General features: G+C 34.3%; 1 protein-coding gene across 1 annotated transcript; it reads right to left on the bottom strand.

Annotated features, from left to right (window-relative positions):
• Window positions 1–2,802: 2,802 nt before the first annotated feature.
• CLC-C (chloride channel C) lies at window positions 2,803–10,297 on the bottom strand. The gene is made up of 7 exons (XM_039048613.2): window positions 9,826–10,297; window positions 8,707–8,907; window positions 7,868–8,045; window positions 5,802–6,064; window positions 5,109–5,378; window positions 3,853–4,981; window positions 2,803–3,225 (listed from the first exon to the last, which is right to left on the bottom strand). The coding sequence occupies exons 1-7, from the start codon at window positions 10,062–10,064 to the stop codon at window positions 3,136–3,138; spliced, it is 2,370 nt and encodes a 789-aa protein (XP_038904541.1). The 5' UTR covers window positions 10,065–10,297; the 3' UTR covers window positions 2,803–3,135.
• Window positions 10,298–15,857: the final 5,560 nt, after the last annotated feature.

Raw genomic sequence — 15,857 nt, 5'->3', positions numbered from 1 at the left:
TCTTGTATGTTCTTGTAATAGAATGTATGAATATTTAGAGCATTCAAGTAAGGGTTAATCTATGTTGCTTGTGGAGTACTTTGAAGATCAAGTGTTAAAGGAAGTTTCAAGATTTGTTTGATCCTCGGTTTGCTTGATCATCTAAGTAATTTATAATTTAGCTTATTTTACGGGTTAAGATCAAATTGGTTTTGATGCTGTTGGGGTTAAGTTTTGTTAGGTTGGGTTCAACATGGTTCTTAGATCCCATACTCAAAGGTTTCTTATCATTTTGGTATTAGAGTTGCTTTGATTTCATAACATTTTGGTATCAAAGCTTAGGTTCTAGATTAGATATAGCTTTTCGTTGTTGTTTTCTTGTTTTTCCAATTCATTTCATCACATTCTGTCCATTTAAATTAAGCTTCCTTTAGCATCAAATATTTGTGTTAAAAAAATCAGCCTAGAAAAAAATGGAAAATTGCATTGTATGGCAAATATATTTTAAGAACCAAAGCCATGACTTCAATTTTTTTGTAATTGCAGGTGTGGCAATCACATACAAATTAGATAACAATCACGTATAAATCAGATAGCAATCAAATTTTCAGGTAGAAATTTTTTGTCATGTTTACAAAAAAAAAAAAAAAAAAAAAGCAAAACCTAGAGACACGCGCTCAATTTTCAATTTACTTTTTTATTAAAGTTGCAATTGCCCCCCAAAAAAAATTGCAATACCCAAGAGGTCATCAAATTCGGCTCTCTTCGGTGTCAAATATTCAAATTCCAGCCAATTGGTGAATTCTTAAGAGTTGTCTTTCATGTTCTTACATTATATCTTTATCTCATGAATGAGAATTCTTGAGCTTCTTTGTGTTTGAGTTAAAACTGTATGACCTTTCTCATTTAGTTTGATGCGTAAATGTGTGTACCAGTCCTTGGATGTGTTCCTTGCAAGCAATAATGTAGATTCAAGGATGAATCTTCTTGAAGAAAGTGAGAATGATATGAACAAGAGGAATCTCAATCATTCCATATTTACTTCAAGAAAGATATCAAGAATAAACATTACATATTATCTAATTTACAATAAAAAGAAGTGGAGTTAAGAAGAATCAAGCTTCATATAAGGAACAAAAATTTTAAGTGGGGCTTCAAAACTCATGGATGGCAACAAATTTATGGTTGGCTGATTAAAGACAAAGAATTTTGAATTTATGGTGTTTATTAAATGTATTTTCAGTTTTAAGTCTTTTTATTTGCCTTTTAGGTTACATTTACATAATGGCTTATTAGGGTCATAAATTGTTAAGAGTTACAACCTTTGAAATGCCTCATAGAATATCTAGGGTCTTGTGCTGAGGCTATATAAAACTATGTAATTTGTATTGATCAGTCATGAAAGATTTGGAAATGTAGAATTTTGAATTTTAAATCTTGAAAGCTTTTAAGCTTGGTTTCTTGAATGTTCTTGTAATGAATGCAACGATATTTGGAGCATTCAAGTAAGGATTGATCTATCTTGTTTGTGGAGTGCTTTAAAGATCAAGGATTAATGGAAGTTTTAAACTTTGTCCGATCCTTTGATCATTTGATCATCTAAATAATCTACACTCTAGCATATTATAGGGGTTGAGATCAAATTGGTTTTAGGTTATTGGAGTTGAGTTGTTTGGGTCTTGTTCAACATTGTTCTCAAGGATTTCTTATCATTTTGGTATCAGATCTTTGATTTCATAACAACTGTGGAGTTGTTACTTCCCCCAATTTATGTTGAAACTGACTCATCCATAGTCATGATCTAATTAAGGAGAAAATGCATACATACAATAATAGAAGACACTGATTTAAATGGATATAGCAAGCAAAAATATTTACAAAAGGAAAATTTGTGCTAGTGCCATAATTCTATTATGATGCGACAAGACACTGATTTGAACTTAAAATATGTATTAAGATTACTATCACTGACCTGTGGAGTAGCGGTGTGACCCTGTGGGTCACTTGGTTTCGTCTTTTCTGGAACACATTTCTTTCCCTTTGTCTATTTGTTCTTCAATTTGGGTTCTAAAATAGCCTTTCAAGGAGTTTTTTTGGTTCAACAATTCTTAGTGGTTAGAATTTAGTAATGTTACAATAATATGAACCATTTCATTTTGGGTGACTTTAGATTTGTGGCTGTGGTAGTTAAGATTCATGTCATAGATGGAAGGTTTCAAAACTCTCCCCCTAATTGTTCCATCAACTGGTCATACTTGTTTATTTTTCTTTACATTTGAACTATTTAACGCACTTCAGCTAATCTTATGGGATAACTTGTAGGATCTTACAATATTTGGTGCTAAAGAAACTCGTAAGAAATTAATCCTAAGTAGATGGTCACTATCCATTGAACACATTCCCTCTAAGTTCTTTACTAAACCCACGTCTGAGATTTGTTAAGTACTATTATCTTGCTAGCATATTAATTTTGATTTGATTTGACAATTCATTTATTGTTATTTAATCAGCAATCTTTACCTTCTGGAGAAGTGTTTAAATGTTTTGGCATCTCTTACAATTAATATCCAGTAATACATATACATTATCTCCTTAATTTCTCTCACTTCGGATTTTCTTGTATATACAAAATCACCTTCATGATCATCTATCCCAGTTTTTTCGGTTTACATGACGTTCATGAACAAGTCTTTACTATTAACATCATTTAAGTAATGGCTTGACATGTCCCTTAGACAAACATTAGTTGTTGGCACGACACAACATATAGAAAACGGGGGGGGGGGGGGGGGGGGGGCGAAGGAAAAAAATAAAGTGAAAAACTGGACAAAATAAAACGGTACAATCTATTAAAGAACTTTTAATAGTTTGCTTGAAAAAGTAAGATATATTACACACCGCTTTATTCTCGAGAGCATCAACCGAAGGAAGGAAAGATTAAATAATAATTGAATGAGCTGATATTGACATGTAAAAATGTAAATAGTTCCTGTTTATGCAGGTGTGTTTTGTGTACCTCATATCACAGATTTTTCTCCTATAGAGCTTCAAAATTTCCAACAGAATGGTATGGACACTGAGAAAGGAGCAAATCTATCCTCACACGAAAAGAACTCAACAGAAGGAAAAGTAATAAGGAAAGAACCTTGCTTTGTTCTACTTGTGGGGGTTGAGATGTGGGTAAAGTCCCAGAATATGCTCTGGCATGAAGTCGTGACGCGTAAGAATTCCAGCAATAGGAGGCCTCTGCAAAATATTCATCAATGTTAAATCATTACTAGATTTAGAAAAATGATTTGAATGGATACTTCGATTCAAAAATTTAAATGGACAGTTTTAGTATCTCTTTAACAAGTAAATTAAGATGGGGACTATTCTCATTTTCACTTATTTTGTTTTGGTCTCTAAACCTTTTACCAAGAAAAACTTCTTTTACCACTTATGCTTGCTCATTCATCGTTTAAATCCGTTTGAGAACACTACATTCATCATGCAACACCTTGCATCAGGTCAATATACACAAGGTAAATCAACCAAAAAACAAGTGTCAAGGCTAGGTTTGTGTTAAATAATCTAGTAAAATATTAATAGAAAAGACTTAATAGTACAAACGGAAAGTTTAAAAGGCCATAACTAATACAAAGTTCTAGAATTTTAGGCATAAAGATTGACAAAGGAAATGGCACCATATGCATATGGTCAATGAGAATAGCAGTGACCGGGAGCACAAACACTAGCTTGCCTTCCCCAAGAATAAATGCATGAAGTTTAATGCACTAGGCAACATTATATCACAACGACTATAATCAGATATAGTATGCGATGGAGGCAAACTGTTGCACACTGATAAGATTATAAGAAAGCGTGTCTTACCCCGGGTGTCTTCGGAACCACCAACAAGTGCCTCAAGCCAAGTGCATGAAAGAGAATCGCCGCTTTAGCTAGTGACATTGATTCTACCACTGTGTAGGGTGACGTGTTTGTAATGGGACGGAGATCAACAAACATTTCCATCTCCTCCTCGTTGAACTCCAAATCTTCCAGTTTCACCCCTTTGCCAGAACCTGCTTTTGCAAAATCATGTGCTTTGAAGCGACTCAAAATTTCTGATCTAAGCGGCACCTTTTTCTTAGTAAATTTTTTTTCTTTAAGCAAAACAAGCAGATGAGACCTCAGAACGAGCCCACAAAGCTCTGAACTATCTGAGAAAGGTGGTTCATCAATTACAGGAAACCCATTGTGGTTTGTCATTTTCAAGGCGTGGACAATGTTATCGACCTTTTCAATCCCAGAAAAGGTAATTAAGGGACCAGAAGCCACACCACCAGCAACCAATTGCCTCATAAATGGTTCTGCGTGCGCTTCCATAAAAGGCAGTCCTTTCATCTTCACAATCTGATCATAGACACCTTTATTAAAAATATCTGCCACTGACTTTGAAATTAGAAGAACCAACATTAGTAATGGGAGCATCAAAAGATTATTAGTAAGCTCAAGGAGTATGACACATAGAGAAACAGTCATTCTCATAGTGCCACCAAGGAAGGATGCAGCTCCGAGAAGGGCATAGAGACTGACATCAAGAGTAGCAACTGAACCAAATAATCTCCCTACAATGCGACCATAAGAAGCCCCTGCCAGAATTACAGGAATGAAGAGCCCAGAAGGCACAGCAATGCCATAAGTAATAATGCCAAGACAATAGATAGAAACAAAGAAGACAAAAAGTGAGGAGAGCTGAAAATGCTTGTCATTAGCAGATGTGAACAGGCTTCGGATGGCATCATCGTTGGTATTGAAAAATAAAGAAGCAAGATCATTATAATGGCCAGGTGGGCATTGGAAGTTCTTGTAGTTTCCTGAGCGACCAACGGTTGGGCATTGATCATCCAGGTCAGTTGGGCACGGTAAACATTGTGAGAACCAAGGAAGACCAAATGAGACACAGGTTGTCAATATGGAAACCCCAACAACAAGGATAAGTTTCGTGCCTGGACCTCTCCTGCAATTCAATATTAACTGTCAGTGATAGTGAATCTGTACAATAACAAAACTGTATATTGTGTAAAAGAAGAGGGAAGTTAACTTCAATTTCCAGAATCATAAGAAAAAGACACTTTGGAGCATACTCATTTATGATGCTGTAGGTTCGGAGAACCTTATCCACGAGGTAGTTGTAAAGGCTTCCAAAAACACCACCAATAACTCCAAGTAAAACAATTGCAATAAGATCTGGGGTGCCATAAGTGGAGTTTTCTGTATTGATTTTGAACATTATGAGACCTCCTTCACCAAACAAACCACATTTTCCCCCTCGGCAAAATTCAATGAAACTCCTTAAGACAACAGCTACTACAGCAGTCGTGAAAAAGGTCCTCCAGAGAAGAGCGCTCCTCCACCTAACAATCTCAACATGGATTATCTATCAATGATGATGGAGCAGAAGTTGTTCCTGGTAAATATGATACAGAACGATCTTGGACCTTTAAACGTGCTAAATGCAACTCATTGTTTACAATTAAAAGTAAGTACATTCGTGTAGATGTGAAAGCAGTTCAATATATTCAGCAAAATCAAGATACCAGACAGCCAAAAAGACAAAACCTAGCTTAACATGTCCACAAGCATAACTTCCCGCACCTTATCTCAATTAAATTAAGTTTTCATCTCTTAGCCATATAAGCTAAGCTTTGTAAATTTTGACTCAATTTTCTTTTTAGATCAAGTTTCTCTCACGTTCCCTAGAAGTTGACTAAAAACTGAGTAGCCATGAACATTTTGATGCTGTGGAGAGAGAGAGAGAGAGAGAGAGAGAGAGAGACCATGAAGCTGCTTCTTCAAGTGCAAAGAGAACGCCACCAACTGGAGCCCGAAAGGCAGCTGCTACACCAGCTGCTGCACCACAAGTGATCAAATCGCGCCTGTCCCTATCATTTTTAAAGTATCTGAGCCACTTCCAAGTCAAGCGATATTTGCGAGAGCCTCCTTGTCCCAGTAATGAGGCAATGCATGCACCAGTATGAACCATGGGTCCTTCCTTACCCACAACAAATCCACCAGCAACAGCAAATATGGAACCAAAAATCTGCCAAGTTAATCCACGTGGTTATTGGAAAATTTTTAAAATCTGTCATCATAATGGTTAGGTTAGCAGCTGCTGATTTAAGACGATCTCACATTCCAAAGGACCGTAAACACAATAGAGGTTTTTGCACTGCTTTACCTATAATTCATGTTCATAATTCATGTTCATATTATTATCGTTGTTCACTTAGATTGTAAATTACTAAAGAAGACACCCTTTTGGGGTCATACAGACTGGTTTGGTTGAAGAGTGCGTGAGACAACAAATTGTGATAACATTCTAATGATAAGGGTACTGACAATAGGACATCTTCTTAAGCCTTAACAATACCTTGTCTTTTAGAATCTTGCATATGCAAGGTTAGGCAACCACAAGAGAATTCAATGGATACAGTTGTTCTTTTAAAGTAAACTATTACAAATACAATGAACAAAGTTAACCATTGAAATTTTTAATCATTTAGAATTATTTTATGAGAAACAGACAATTGATCAAATAAATGCATGAGAAACAAGGAGAATAAATTGGAGATGCCTCCATTAACAAGCAACTGAAGTAATATAGCCTAGCATCTAAGAGACTAAGACCCCCAGAATTAACAAAGAATTTTCTCCTCCAATATCAAAATATTCAAAGGTCTAATCACAATAGACTGTCATCCCTATTTATAAAAGATACCAACACACAATACACTTAAGAAGTAAAAATCGATGACCAACAAAATAACTAATATATACTAACCCGCAAAACTACATAACAAAGGATTGACAACCACTAAGACTAATTACCAAATTAAAGCTAGGAATTGAAATTATTACGAAATCCACTACAATAATTCCATTATTATTATTATTATTGATGGGAAACAATAACCATTGATTGATAAGACAAAATGGAACACAAAAGAAGTTCCTTTTGAGAATTCTTTTAAGGGAAAAATAAATAAACAAATCCGTTAGAAAAGTTCCTATCAATTCCATACATTTTTAAAATATAAAACATAAAACTCAATTCTTGAGTTTAAGATATAGAGAAATCATGAGGCAGAAAACATAGGGCCTGTAGAACAGGAATCCACTTGTTGTGGTATGGAAAAACTCCAACTGACAATAGTCCTTTGACAGGATTCAAAGCAAGAAATTTTTTGGATAGCAAGAAATCAAAGTAGATTCATGATCTCTTTGGAATATAGTTATCCAAAGAAAGAAATCAAAACCCTCACATTCCTCTTGTATCACATTATTCATAATGCTTCCAAAGTTGGTTACACAGCACCAACCCTCCTGAGTCCTTGCTATTTTCCTTCCTACCCTTATCGTTTGATCACCAGGCTTTGGAGTAGAATTGTGCTTGCACATCTTTCCAGGATGGGGTCAAATCAAGTGGGACCACCCGCTAAGTTTAAGCATATCTTTCTAGGATGGAGTAATTTTTTGACCCCTTTTAGAGTACCCTTCATATATTACATTCTTTTCAATAAAATAATTATCTCTTGTTAAAGAAAAGTAAATATTAAAGTTTAATTGTTCATCCGCTTAAAACATGTGTGCATTACAACATACGATGTACAAGAATTCCTTATTAAAAAGTAATGCACATTTCAACTCACAATTCAATGGCCTTGCTTTTGTTTGCATTGGCTGAAAAAAATTGGGCAAATAGGATACTATATCATTCACAATGCTTATTATATATATGATGGTGAGTTTGACTATGATGACCGAGACCATAAGCAACTACTTGTGTGTAATTTGTAAATGGTTAAAGAAAGAGAAAACAGAATGTTTCTACAATGAGGCTTACCTTCACAAATAAGGTACTTGGAGCCAATATAGAATAAGCATCTATACCGTTGAGGTATGCTTTCACCTCAGGTATGCCAGAACCTGCAGCAGCAGGCGCAATATAGGCACAGAGTATTGCAGCAGCAGCAGCTAAAGCACTATTGCAACCAACGTATACTGCAAATGCCTGAAAGTACCTGCAAAGAAGCTAATGTTCATGTCACAGTTGGTGATTATATAATATGTGTATGAAGGACATATAAATTTCAGATGTGTACACAGAAAAAGAAGCACGGCAAGGAAAATCATAGAAGTCATATGAACAATTTTGCAGTGAGGTAAGATTTTGAGATCATCCAGAACAATTACAGAACAAGAATAATAAAATACAGGCTACAGGATAAAAAAGTCTGATAGAAAAAGTGCTTGAATCCTCAAACTTCATGGCATGAAAGGCGGACAAAAAGCTCAATTATCTGGTCTTAGAAAGTATAAACTAGGATTAATTTATATTTAATTTTAATACCCCTCACATAAAAACTTAAAGCAAGACTTGATTAAGAAGAAATAACATGCAGACTATTAATTTGAAAGGGAGGGGCACAAAAGCCCAGAACTCAAACTTCAAGTTTCTTGTATTAGTACTATATTAATTCTAATACAATATTCTATATCAAAATTAATTTGTTCACTTATATCCTTCTTTACATTATTATAAAAGAATTATACTTAACATTATTAATTCTAATACTATATTCTTAACGTTATTCTATTTCAAGACTTGAACATAGGCTTATAAAGTTCTTTCATGCTATGTGAATTGAGTACTTCTTAAACTGCCTGTCACTCAAAGCTTACTTTTCCTTGAGCATGAGATTATTTGTCAGGAGAAGTTTGTGACCAGCAATATTCTCAACAGCTATGTTGTTGAAGAAGCCAACAAGCCCTGTAACTAAACCTATTAAAAGGCACAACGCCCATTTGAGGATGATATACTGAAATATCTCGAGCTTTTTTCTGGACCTCCAATCCTGCTTGAAAAGTTCATTCTCAATAATCCTGTTACAATTTAAAAGAATGGGAAGATCAATATTAATACGAATATCTACATAAAATAGAAGTCTCCTATTTTAGAATACAGATGAAACAAACAAAAGGAAAATATCTATAAGAGTTACACAAATGTAGTAATCAAAACTGTATAGACAAAAAGTCATGCATACTCAAAACAAATTGAACAGACTTTCTTCTACATTTCTTCACAGAAGAAAAGTTCTTTTTAGTACAAAGTAAGGAGATCCAAACTATAGACCTCATGGTTATTAAAACACAACCGTATCCCAATTGAGCTTTGCTCGACTTGGCCACAGAAGAAAAGTTAAAACCAGAACTAACAAAGTCGATCATCCTCATGGAACCAGACAAGCATACTTCCAGAGGTAGTTAAAAAAATAAAAGGCCAAGACATCCCAACAATGTCAAATCCAAATCCCAAAGAAAAGAATTTTTGTTGATTACTGAATGAATATCTCACTCAGGATGCCCTGCTTTTGCGCAGGCCAGTTTATACGTCCATAGCCAATTGAATTACAGTTAATAAGTTAGAAAGTCGCAAGATAGCTTCCATTCAAAATCATGCTGTTACAAGTACTGATAACAACGCCTGACCAACCAATTAACTAAAAGTAACCGCCTGGTACCCAAGAAGCAAGAAGAATTAAATGAAAAATAACCATATCTTACAACATCCCACTACAAGATCATCTGAACAGTTGAGCATAAAAGATAAAACACAACCAAACCATATATATATATATATATATATATATATATATAAAAACAAAGAGAATCTGAATTATGTTCAATACAATGCAAGTAATAAAAAAAAAAAACCCACAAAAAATTACATCGTCGATCGCATGATGAAGAAAACAAATAAAAAGAAAAGTAAGGAATCTATGTATATATAATACATACTCGTAGTCGAGGCTCTCAATAGGACAGATATTAGAACCAACAATGGCGAGCTGGGAGGTGGTACTGATCCTGGCCGTACTGGTACGCACGAGAGGCTCTCCTAGGGTAAGAGAGACAGAATCTCTATCCTCTGTAAACGGCGATCCAACGAGCCTCTCAGAGGCCTCAATTTCGCGGTCGTAGTTGTGGTTTTCATCGATTGGATCAGAGATATGGCGAAGAAGCTTTGTTGTAGACATTGGGAATGGAAAGGGATTATTGTTATGAGGTCCAATGGAGGAACATGGAAATGGGTATGAAGAAGGTTTTGCAGAGAGAGAGGGAGAGAGAGAGAGAAATGAAGAAGGAAAGAGAAAAAGAGAATGAAGAAGAAGGAAGTTTGTGGCGTGTAGATTAATGCATAGAAACTTTGACGCAGGATCCCCCTGACGTCGCAAAAGCCAGCTCAACCATCAATCAATGAAATCTCTACAGCTTAAAGTATTTACGAATTTGGATAGAGAAGAACCAAAACCATCGCTTTTTTCTTTTTCTTACTTTAATTTACAAATTTCGTACTACAATTAATTAATTTAATCCCAACTTTGATTTTTAACATTTAAAAATCTAATATCTTGAGTTCGAAATTAATACCACAAATTATATGTAAATTAAATTATGCTTATTTTGTAATTTAAAGTTAGTTTGAGGAAGAAAATTAGATAGTGTTTGATGAATTTTAATTTTCGATTATAAATTGAACTAAAATATTTACAAATATAGTTAAATGTCATTATCATCTATCACTTATAGACTAATATCATCTATCATTAATAGACATGATTGACACACATAGATATTTATCGGTGTCTATCACTAATAGACTATGACATTTTGCTATATTTAAAATTAGTTAAAGTAGTTTTGTCATTTAAAACATTTTTCCTTTAATTTTTAAATTAGAAAAAAACTTAATTATAGTGTTTAGTTAATTTAATTAATGGTAAATTATTGTAATTTACTTTATGAACTAAAGTGTGCTTATTATTACAATTATTTTTGTGTTGATATTTAATTTATCATTTATTCTAATATAATTATTTTAAGAATTTATATGATTTGAATTGCAATTAATTTTGTTCAACTTAAATTATTTGATAAATATTGAAGAAAAATAATAGTTAAGACATTGAATCAATTAAAATTTGAAAATAGATGCGAAAAAGATGTGAGATTTGTAAATGACTAGTGGAGGTAGAAAATTTGTATGAAAAAAAGCTAGTATCTCTTTTGATTTTGTAGGTTAAAATAAATTACAAATTGATTTTGGATTGGTTAATAAATAATTTGTTTTAGCAAATAGCACAATTAAGATTTTTCCATAATCATTTTCAAAGATCTTTAGTTCTCACACTTTTAATTGTAACGATTTAGTCCTTAAATTTTACAACTTCGTTCATGTATTACTTTTTAATTTGTAACAATTCAATCCGTGTTTTACTTAACCATTTAATATTTGCCTTAAAAATTTCCATCAAAATTAAATATTGATTTTTATTATTGACGGATTTAGACTTTATAGATTAGTTTTATTAATCTACCTATGTTACATATAAATTCCATTAGGTCTTAAAAATATTTTCCATGATTTTAAAGAAATTGGTAAGGTGTTTGTTTTTGCAGTATGATTAGCTTATTCATTAAACTTGAACAACATGTTTCTACAACATCTCACATGTTGTGACTTTTTCAACGACATCTGCAACGTGAAAGGCAGCAGATTCTGCAAAAGATTCTTTCTTTATCTGTCGGATTTTCCAAATTTCGTTGTATGTTGTATTTTTCCTTACAGAGTTGATTTATTCTTTTCAAAAAGATATTCTCTACCCATATATATATATTATGTTTTGTTCAATTTTAGGGTTGACCTCTTTGAAAAATATTTGTGTCGTTGTATTGTGATTGTGTAAAAAACACAAGTGTGTCAATCCATGAGATTGTAAAACTTTTTCCATTGTTGATCTTGAGTGTTTCTCTAGATCTTATTGATTTGTTCTTTATCAACTTGAAAATAGTGTCTCAAACTTAGGGGAAGCCTAAGTTCAACAAGTGAAGTGGTATTCGCTAGACAATTGGTAGCGTTAGAGTTTACCGTCGCCTGTAAACCCGCGCCTATGCAAATAATATTTATAAATCACCAAACTAACTACTTATACTAACTAGTAGTACAAGCGGCAAGTCTGGGATCAAACTTCAAGGAAGATTAGTTTATCAAGTTTGTTTTCAGTTAAAGTGATAAATGGGGATTGGTATAGTTGGATAATTGAAATTGCGTAAAAATAAAACTGCAAGAAAAGTAAAGATAGAAGCGCAGTTACTCGAGATGTCTTAGTTTAGATGAATGGATTTGACCAATGTAATTTAAATCATCGACCCAATTTATGACTTAAATTTCTTGTTTATGCTTAACCCAATTGATTGGAATCTCAACTAATGATCCTAATTATTTAATTAGTCAAAATGCACAGAAAACGAATATGCTCCATACAAATTAATAAATCGCATTAAGATCTAAGGATTATGTTAAGATGAATGTTAATTTCCAACGTCTAGTTAACACAATCAATCCAGTTTTTCTCTAGGTTGCTAGGAACCGTCATTTTTGCCTAACTAACCTTTTGCTTCCATGGGATTATCCTATAAATACGTGTTAGATATTACAAGGTAATCTCAAAAGCGTTAAAATTACATGAAAATTATTGGGCGTCAATCAACAATCAAAATAATGCAATTCATACATATAGATTCAAATCAAAACCCCAAAACATGTTCGAATAAATCATTAAATTAAAATCTCATAAATTACATCAAGTTCCTCCGAATCACTAAACTAAGAAACCAAATCTTACCTTTCCATGGGGGAGAGAAATTGCAATCCGATATTACTCGATCAACTACTAAAGAAACACCCCAAAATACAAGTGGATGAGGAAAAAGAAGGAAAAAATCGACTGGAAGCCGATGGTGGGCGTCCTTTCTCTGACTTAAAAAGGGAAGAACTTATAAAGGGCAGGGTCGCAACGTTACAATGCTGCCTAGCGCGCGCGTCCGTCATCATGTTTGCAGCATTGCAACGCTACCCTGTTTTGTCCAATACGGGTAGTTACTACCTTATAGCATTATGCAACGCTTGTTTGAGCATTGCAACACTCTATCTAGGGGTGTTTTCGTCCATTCACGTCCATTTGAAGTCCGGTTGCTCAAATTAGCTCATAATTGCTCCAAATTAATCCTAAATAGCTCGTAACCATCGATTCTACCTCCAAGATGCTCGATACCTACAAAATCATCAAATAAACACATTAAACGTAGTAACGACCGAGAATTAAGCAGAGAAAAATAATACATTTTCAGTGCTATCAACAGTGGAAAGATTACAATTGAGAGGGCGTCTCATACTTATGGGGAATCTAACTGATCATTCACTTATATTTTTATACTTAGGGAAAGCCTAAGTATATTGAAGGTGAAGGAATCTCGCACTTAGAGGAGTCTAAGTTTCATTAAGAGGAAGTTTCACACTTAGGGGGAGCCTAACTGATCGTTGTCTAAGTTGGGCTATTCAAATGTCACTGTAATTATCATTTATTTATAAATAAGTACATCGTTGTAATTGCTTGACTTTAAATTAGTGAATATATCTTTTCACGAGCGCACTGCCTCCTAGATATAGGTACATCGAACTGAGTTACCAAACTCCGAGTTCTGTTATGACTTTAGCTGCATTTTTCTACGATTTCTCTGAAAAATATGTTGTAAGAGTATAGAACGCACATGCGGAAGCAATCAGGATTCTAAACACTCTAACGACGTTAATTTTAGAATTAAAACATGCATATTCTTAACAAATGATTAGGGTTTCAGAATACAACCTTTGTAGAAACACCAAGTTGATGCAATCTCTTGAATAATTTTGATCACAAATGGTTTGTGGACCATCGTTAGAGTTTCCTCTAGTCTTAGAACAGGCTGTGGGATCTAATTATGTGAGAAATTTGAAGGAAAAGAGAAAGTTCAATAGAGTTTGATGTGAAGAACATATAGAGAACAATTCTCTTTTGAAATTCAAATTGCATTAACCTTTTTTTCAACAAATTTTACTTCAATATATAGAAGAACCATATGCAATCATCTTGCATATCATGTTGACACCAAGCTCACCATGCAAGAGTAGGGTTGAGATGTTTAATTACTGGGAAAAGTGGAAAATTCCCACTAACCCTAATTTTTCAAGTTTTGAATTTTTCATAAAATTCAATTTAATTTGAATTTCCAAAAATCCAAATTCTAAATAAAATGCAATTTAAAATAATATTAAATAAAATTCAATTCTTTAAAACTAGTTTTGAATAAAATTAATTCTAATAATTAATTAAACAATTCAATTAATCAAATTAAATTAATATCAAATATTAAATTAATAATACACCAATTCTAGACGTGAATTGTAAGTCCTCAACTTCTTTTTCCTCCACATAGGTTTAAAAATCACTGAATAATCATTGGAGTTAAGAATACTTAGTTGGAACGCATGCTCAAAATTTGGAAGGTAAAATTTTGGCTAAGTGTTCAAACTATGCTTTGGGCCTAGAAAAGCTTAAGGGCATGAGTTGGCTTGAAAGGAGAAAAATTTAGCTTAGTATTGGAAACGAAGGTTGGAAGCATAGTTAAATATTTAGGAGGGATAAATGTGTCTAAACACTTAGGAAAAAAGTGAGCCATGCGTTTCAACTTTGAGAGGGGAAGTTTGAATTCACAGTATGGTCTGGAAATTAGCTAAGTGTTAGAGGCAGAAGTTGGACGCGTAGTTTAGTTCCTAGGGGAAGAGTTGGTTAAGTGTTGGACAACCATGCATTGAACTTTGCACAACAAAAGTGAGAAAATAGGGTTGGACGCATATTACAAGGATGGTGAACACATAGTGTGTTCAAGCTGGGAATTTGGCTAAGTGTTGGAAGTAAGAGTTGGACGCATACTCACTAGAGAAGTGGAAATGTGACTAAATGTTTAGACTATGCTTTGGAGGGAGTTGAGAGACTTAGAAGAATCTCTAAGTGGTGAAATTAGGCATGCAAAAGATGGGGGAGGAAAAGTTGAACACATGATATGTTCAGGGGTAAGAAATTGACTAAGTGTTGGACAACTCGATGGACACACACTCTAGTTGGGGCATGTTGGATGCTTAGAGTGTGGAAAATGGAGTGGTTGGACGCATGCTTTGAGAAAAAGAGCACATTTGGACGCATGATGCGTGAAGAATTAGGTTATGTATACACTAGTTGGACAAAATTTCTAAAGAGGAGATGGCCAACTGAGAGGTGGACACCTTAGGAAGTTAAGTGGCAGCATAACATGAATTTGACTAAGTGTCAAAGCATGAGGTGGACACCCAAGATACCATGTGGAGCATGCAAATTGTTGGAATGACATCTTAGAAGGTAGCATACGTTTATCTATGCATGATGTAGACACCTCAACCTTGCATGTAAGTAGGAGGTGGCAAGGACTAAGTGTTGGACCCTACATGAAGAAGACACTTGGATTTTCATGAGGTAGGAGGTGTCATGCGTTTGAATCTTAAGGGGATGATGAGGACAGTTTGCTAAGGCCTATAAATACCCCAAAGGAGTCTCATTTCACCTCATAGCTCAAAGTGCTCCTAAAGAAGATTCAAATGAGGGAGTGTGGAGATAATTAGGGTTCTAAGGGTGAGCCATGCATCGGAAAGAACAAACCATGCATCCATAAAGTGGTCCAAGCGTCTAAATAAGTTTGAGTTGAGTTGAGAAGGTAGCCCATGCATCCAAGAGGGTGAATCATGCATCCAACTGGCTTGGGGAAGCAACCATGTGTCTAACTGGTGCTCAAGAAGGCTACCATACATCCACAGCTATCCTGAGTCGATCTGAAGTTTGTTTTCATTTATGTTGGAGTTGGCTCGAGATTCGAGAATGAGATAGAAAATGAGAAGGCTCAGAAAAAGGGGAGAACAC

This window comes from Benincasa hispida, chromosome 11 (genome assembly GCF_027475165.1).
Source record: "Benincasa hispida cultivar pf3 chromosome 11, pf3_genome.v1.1, whole genome shotgun sequence".
In the NCBI taxonomy this organism is placed as follows: Eukaryota; Viridiplantae; Streptophyta; class Magnoliopsida; order Cucurbitales; family Cucurbitaceae; genus Benincasa; species Benincasa hispida.
Note: the sequence above shows the minus strand (reverse complement) of the source record. Positions and strands in the feature narration are given on the sequence as shown.

Coding starts and splice junctions, on each gene's coding strand:
- CLC-C (XM_039048613.2), bottom strand. CDS start 10,064: ATGTCTACAACAAAGCTTCTTCGCCATATCTCTGATCCAATCGATGAA. Junction 6,065..7,867: donor CAAGTACCTTATTTGTGAAG/GTAAGCCTCATT, acceptor TTAACTTGGCAG/ATTTTTGGTTCCATATTTGC. Junction 5,379..5,801: donor CTTGAAGAAGCAGCTTCATG/GTCTCTCTCTCT, acceptor TGAGATTGTTAG/GTGGAGGAGCGCTCTTCTCT.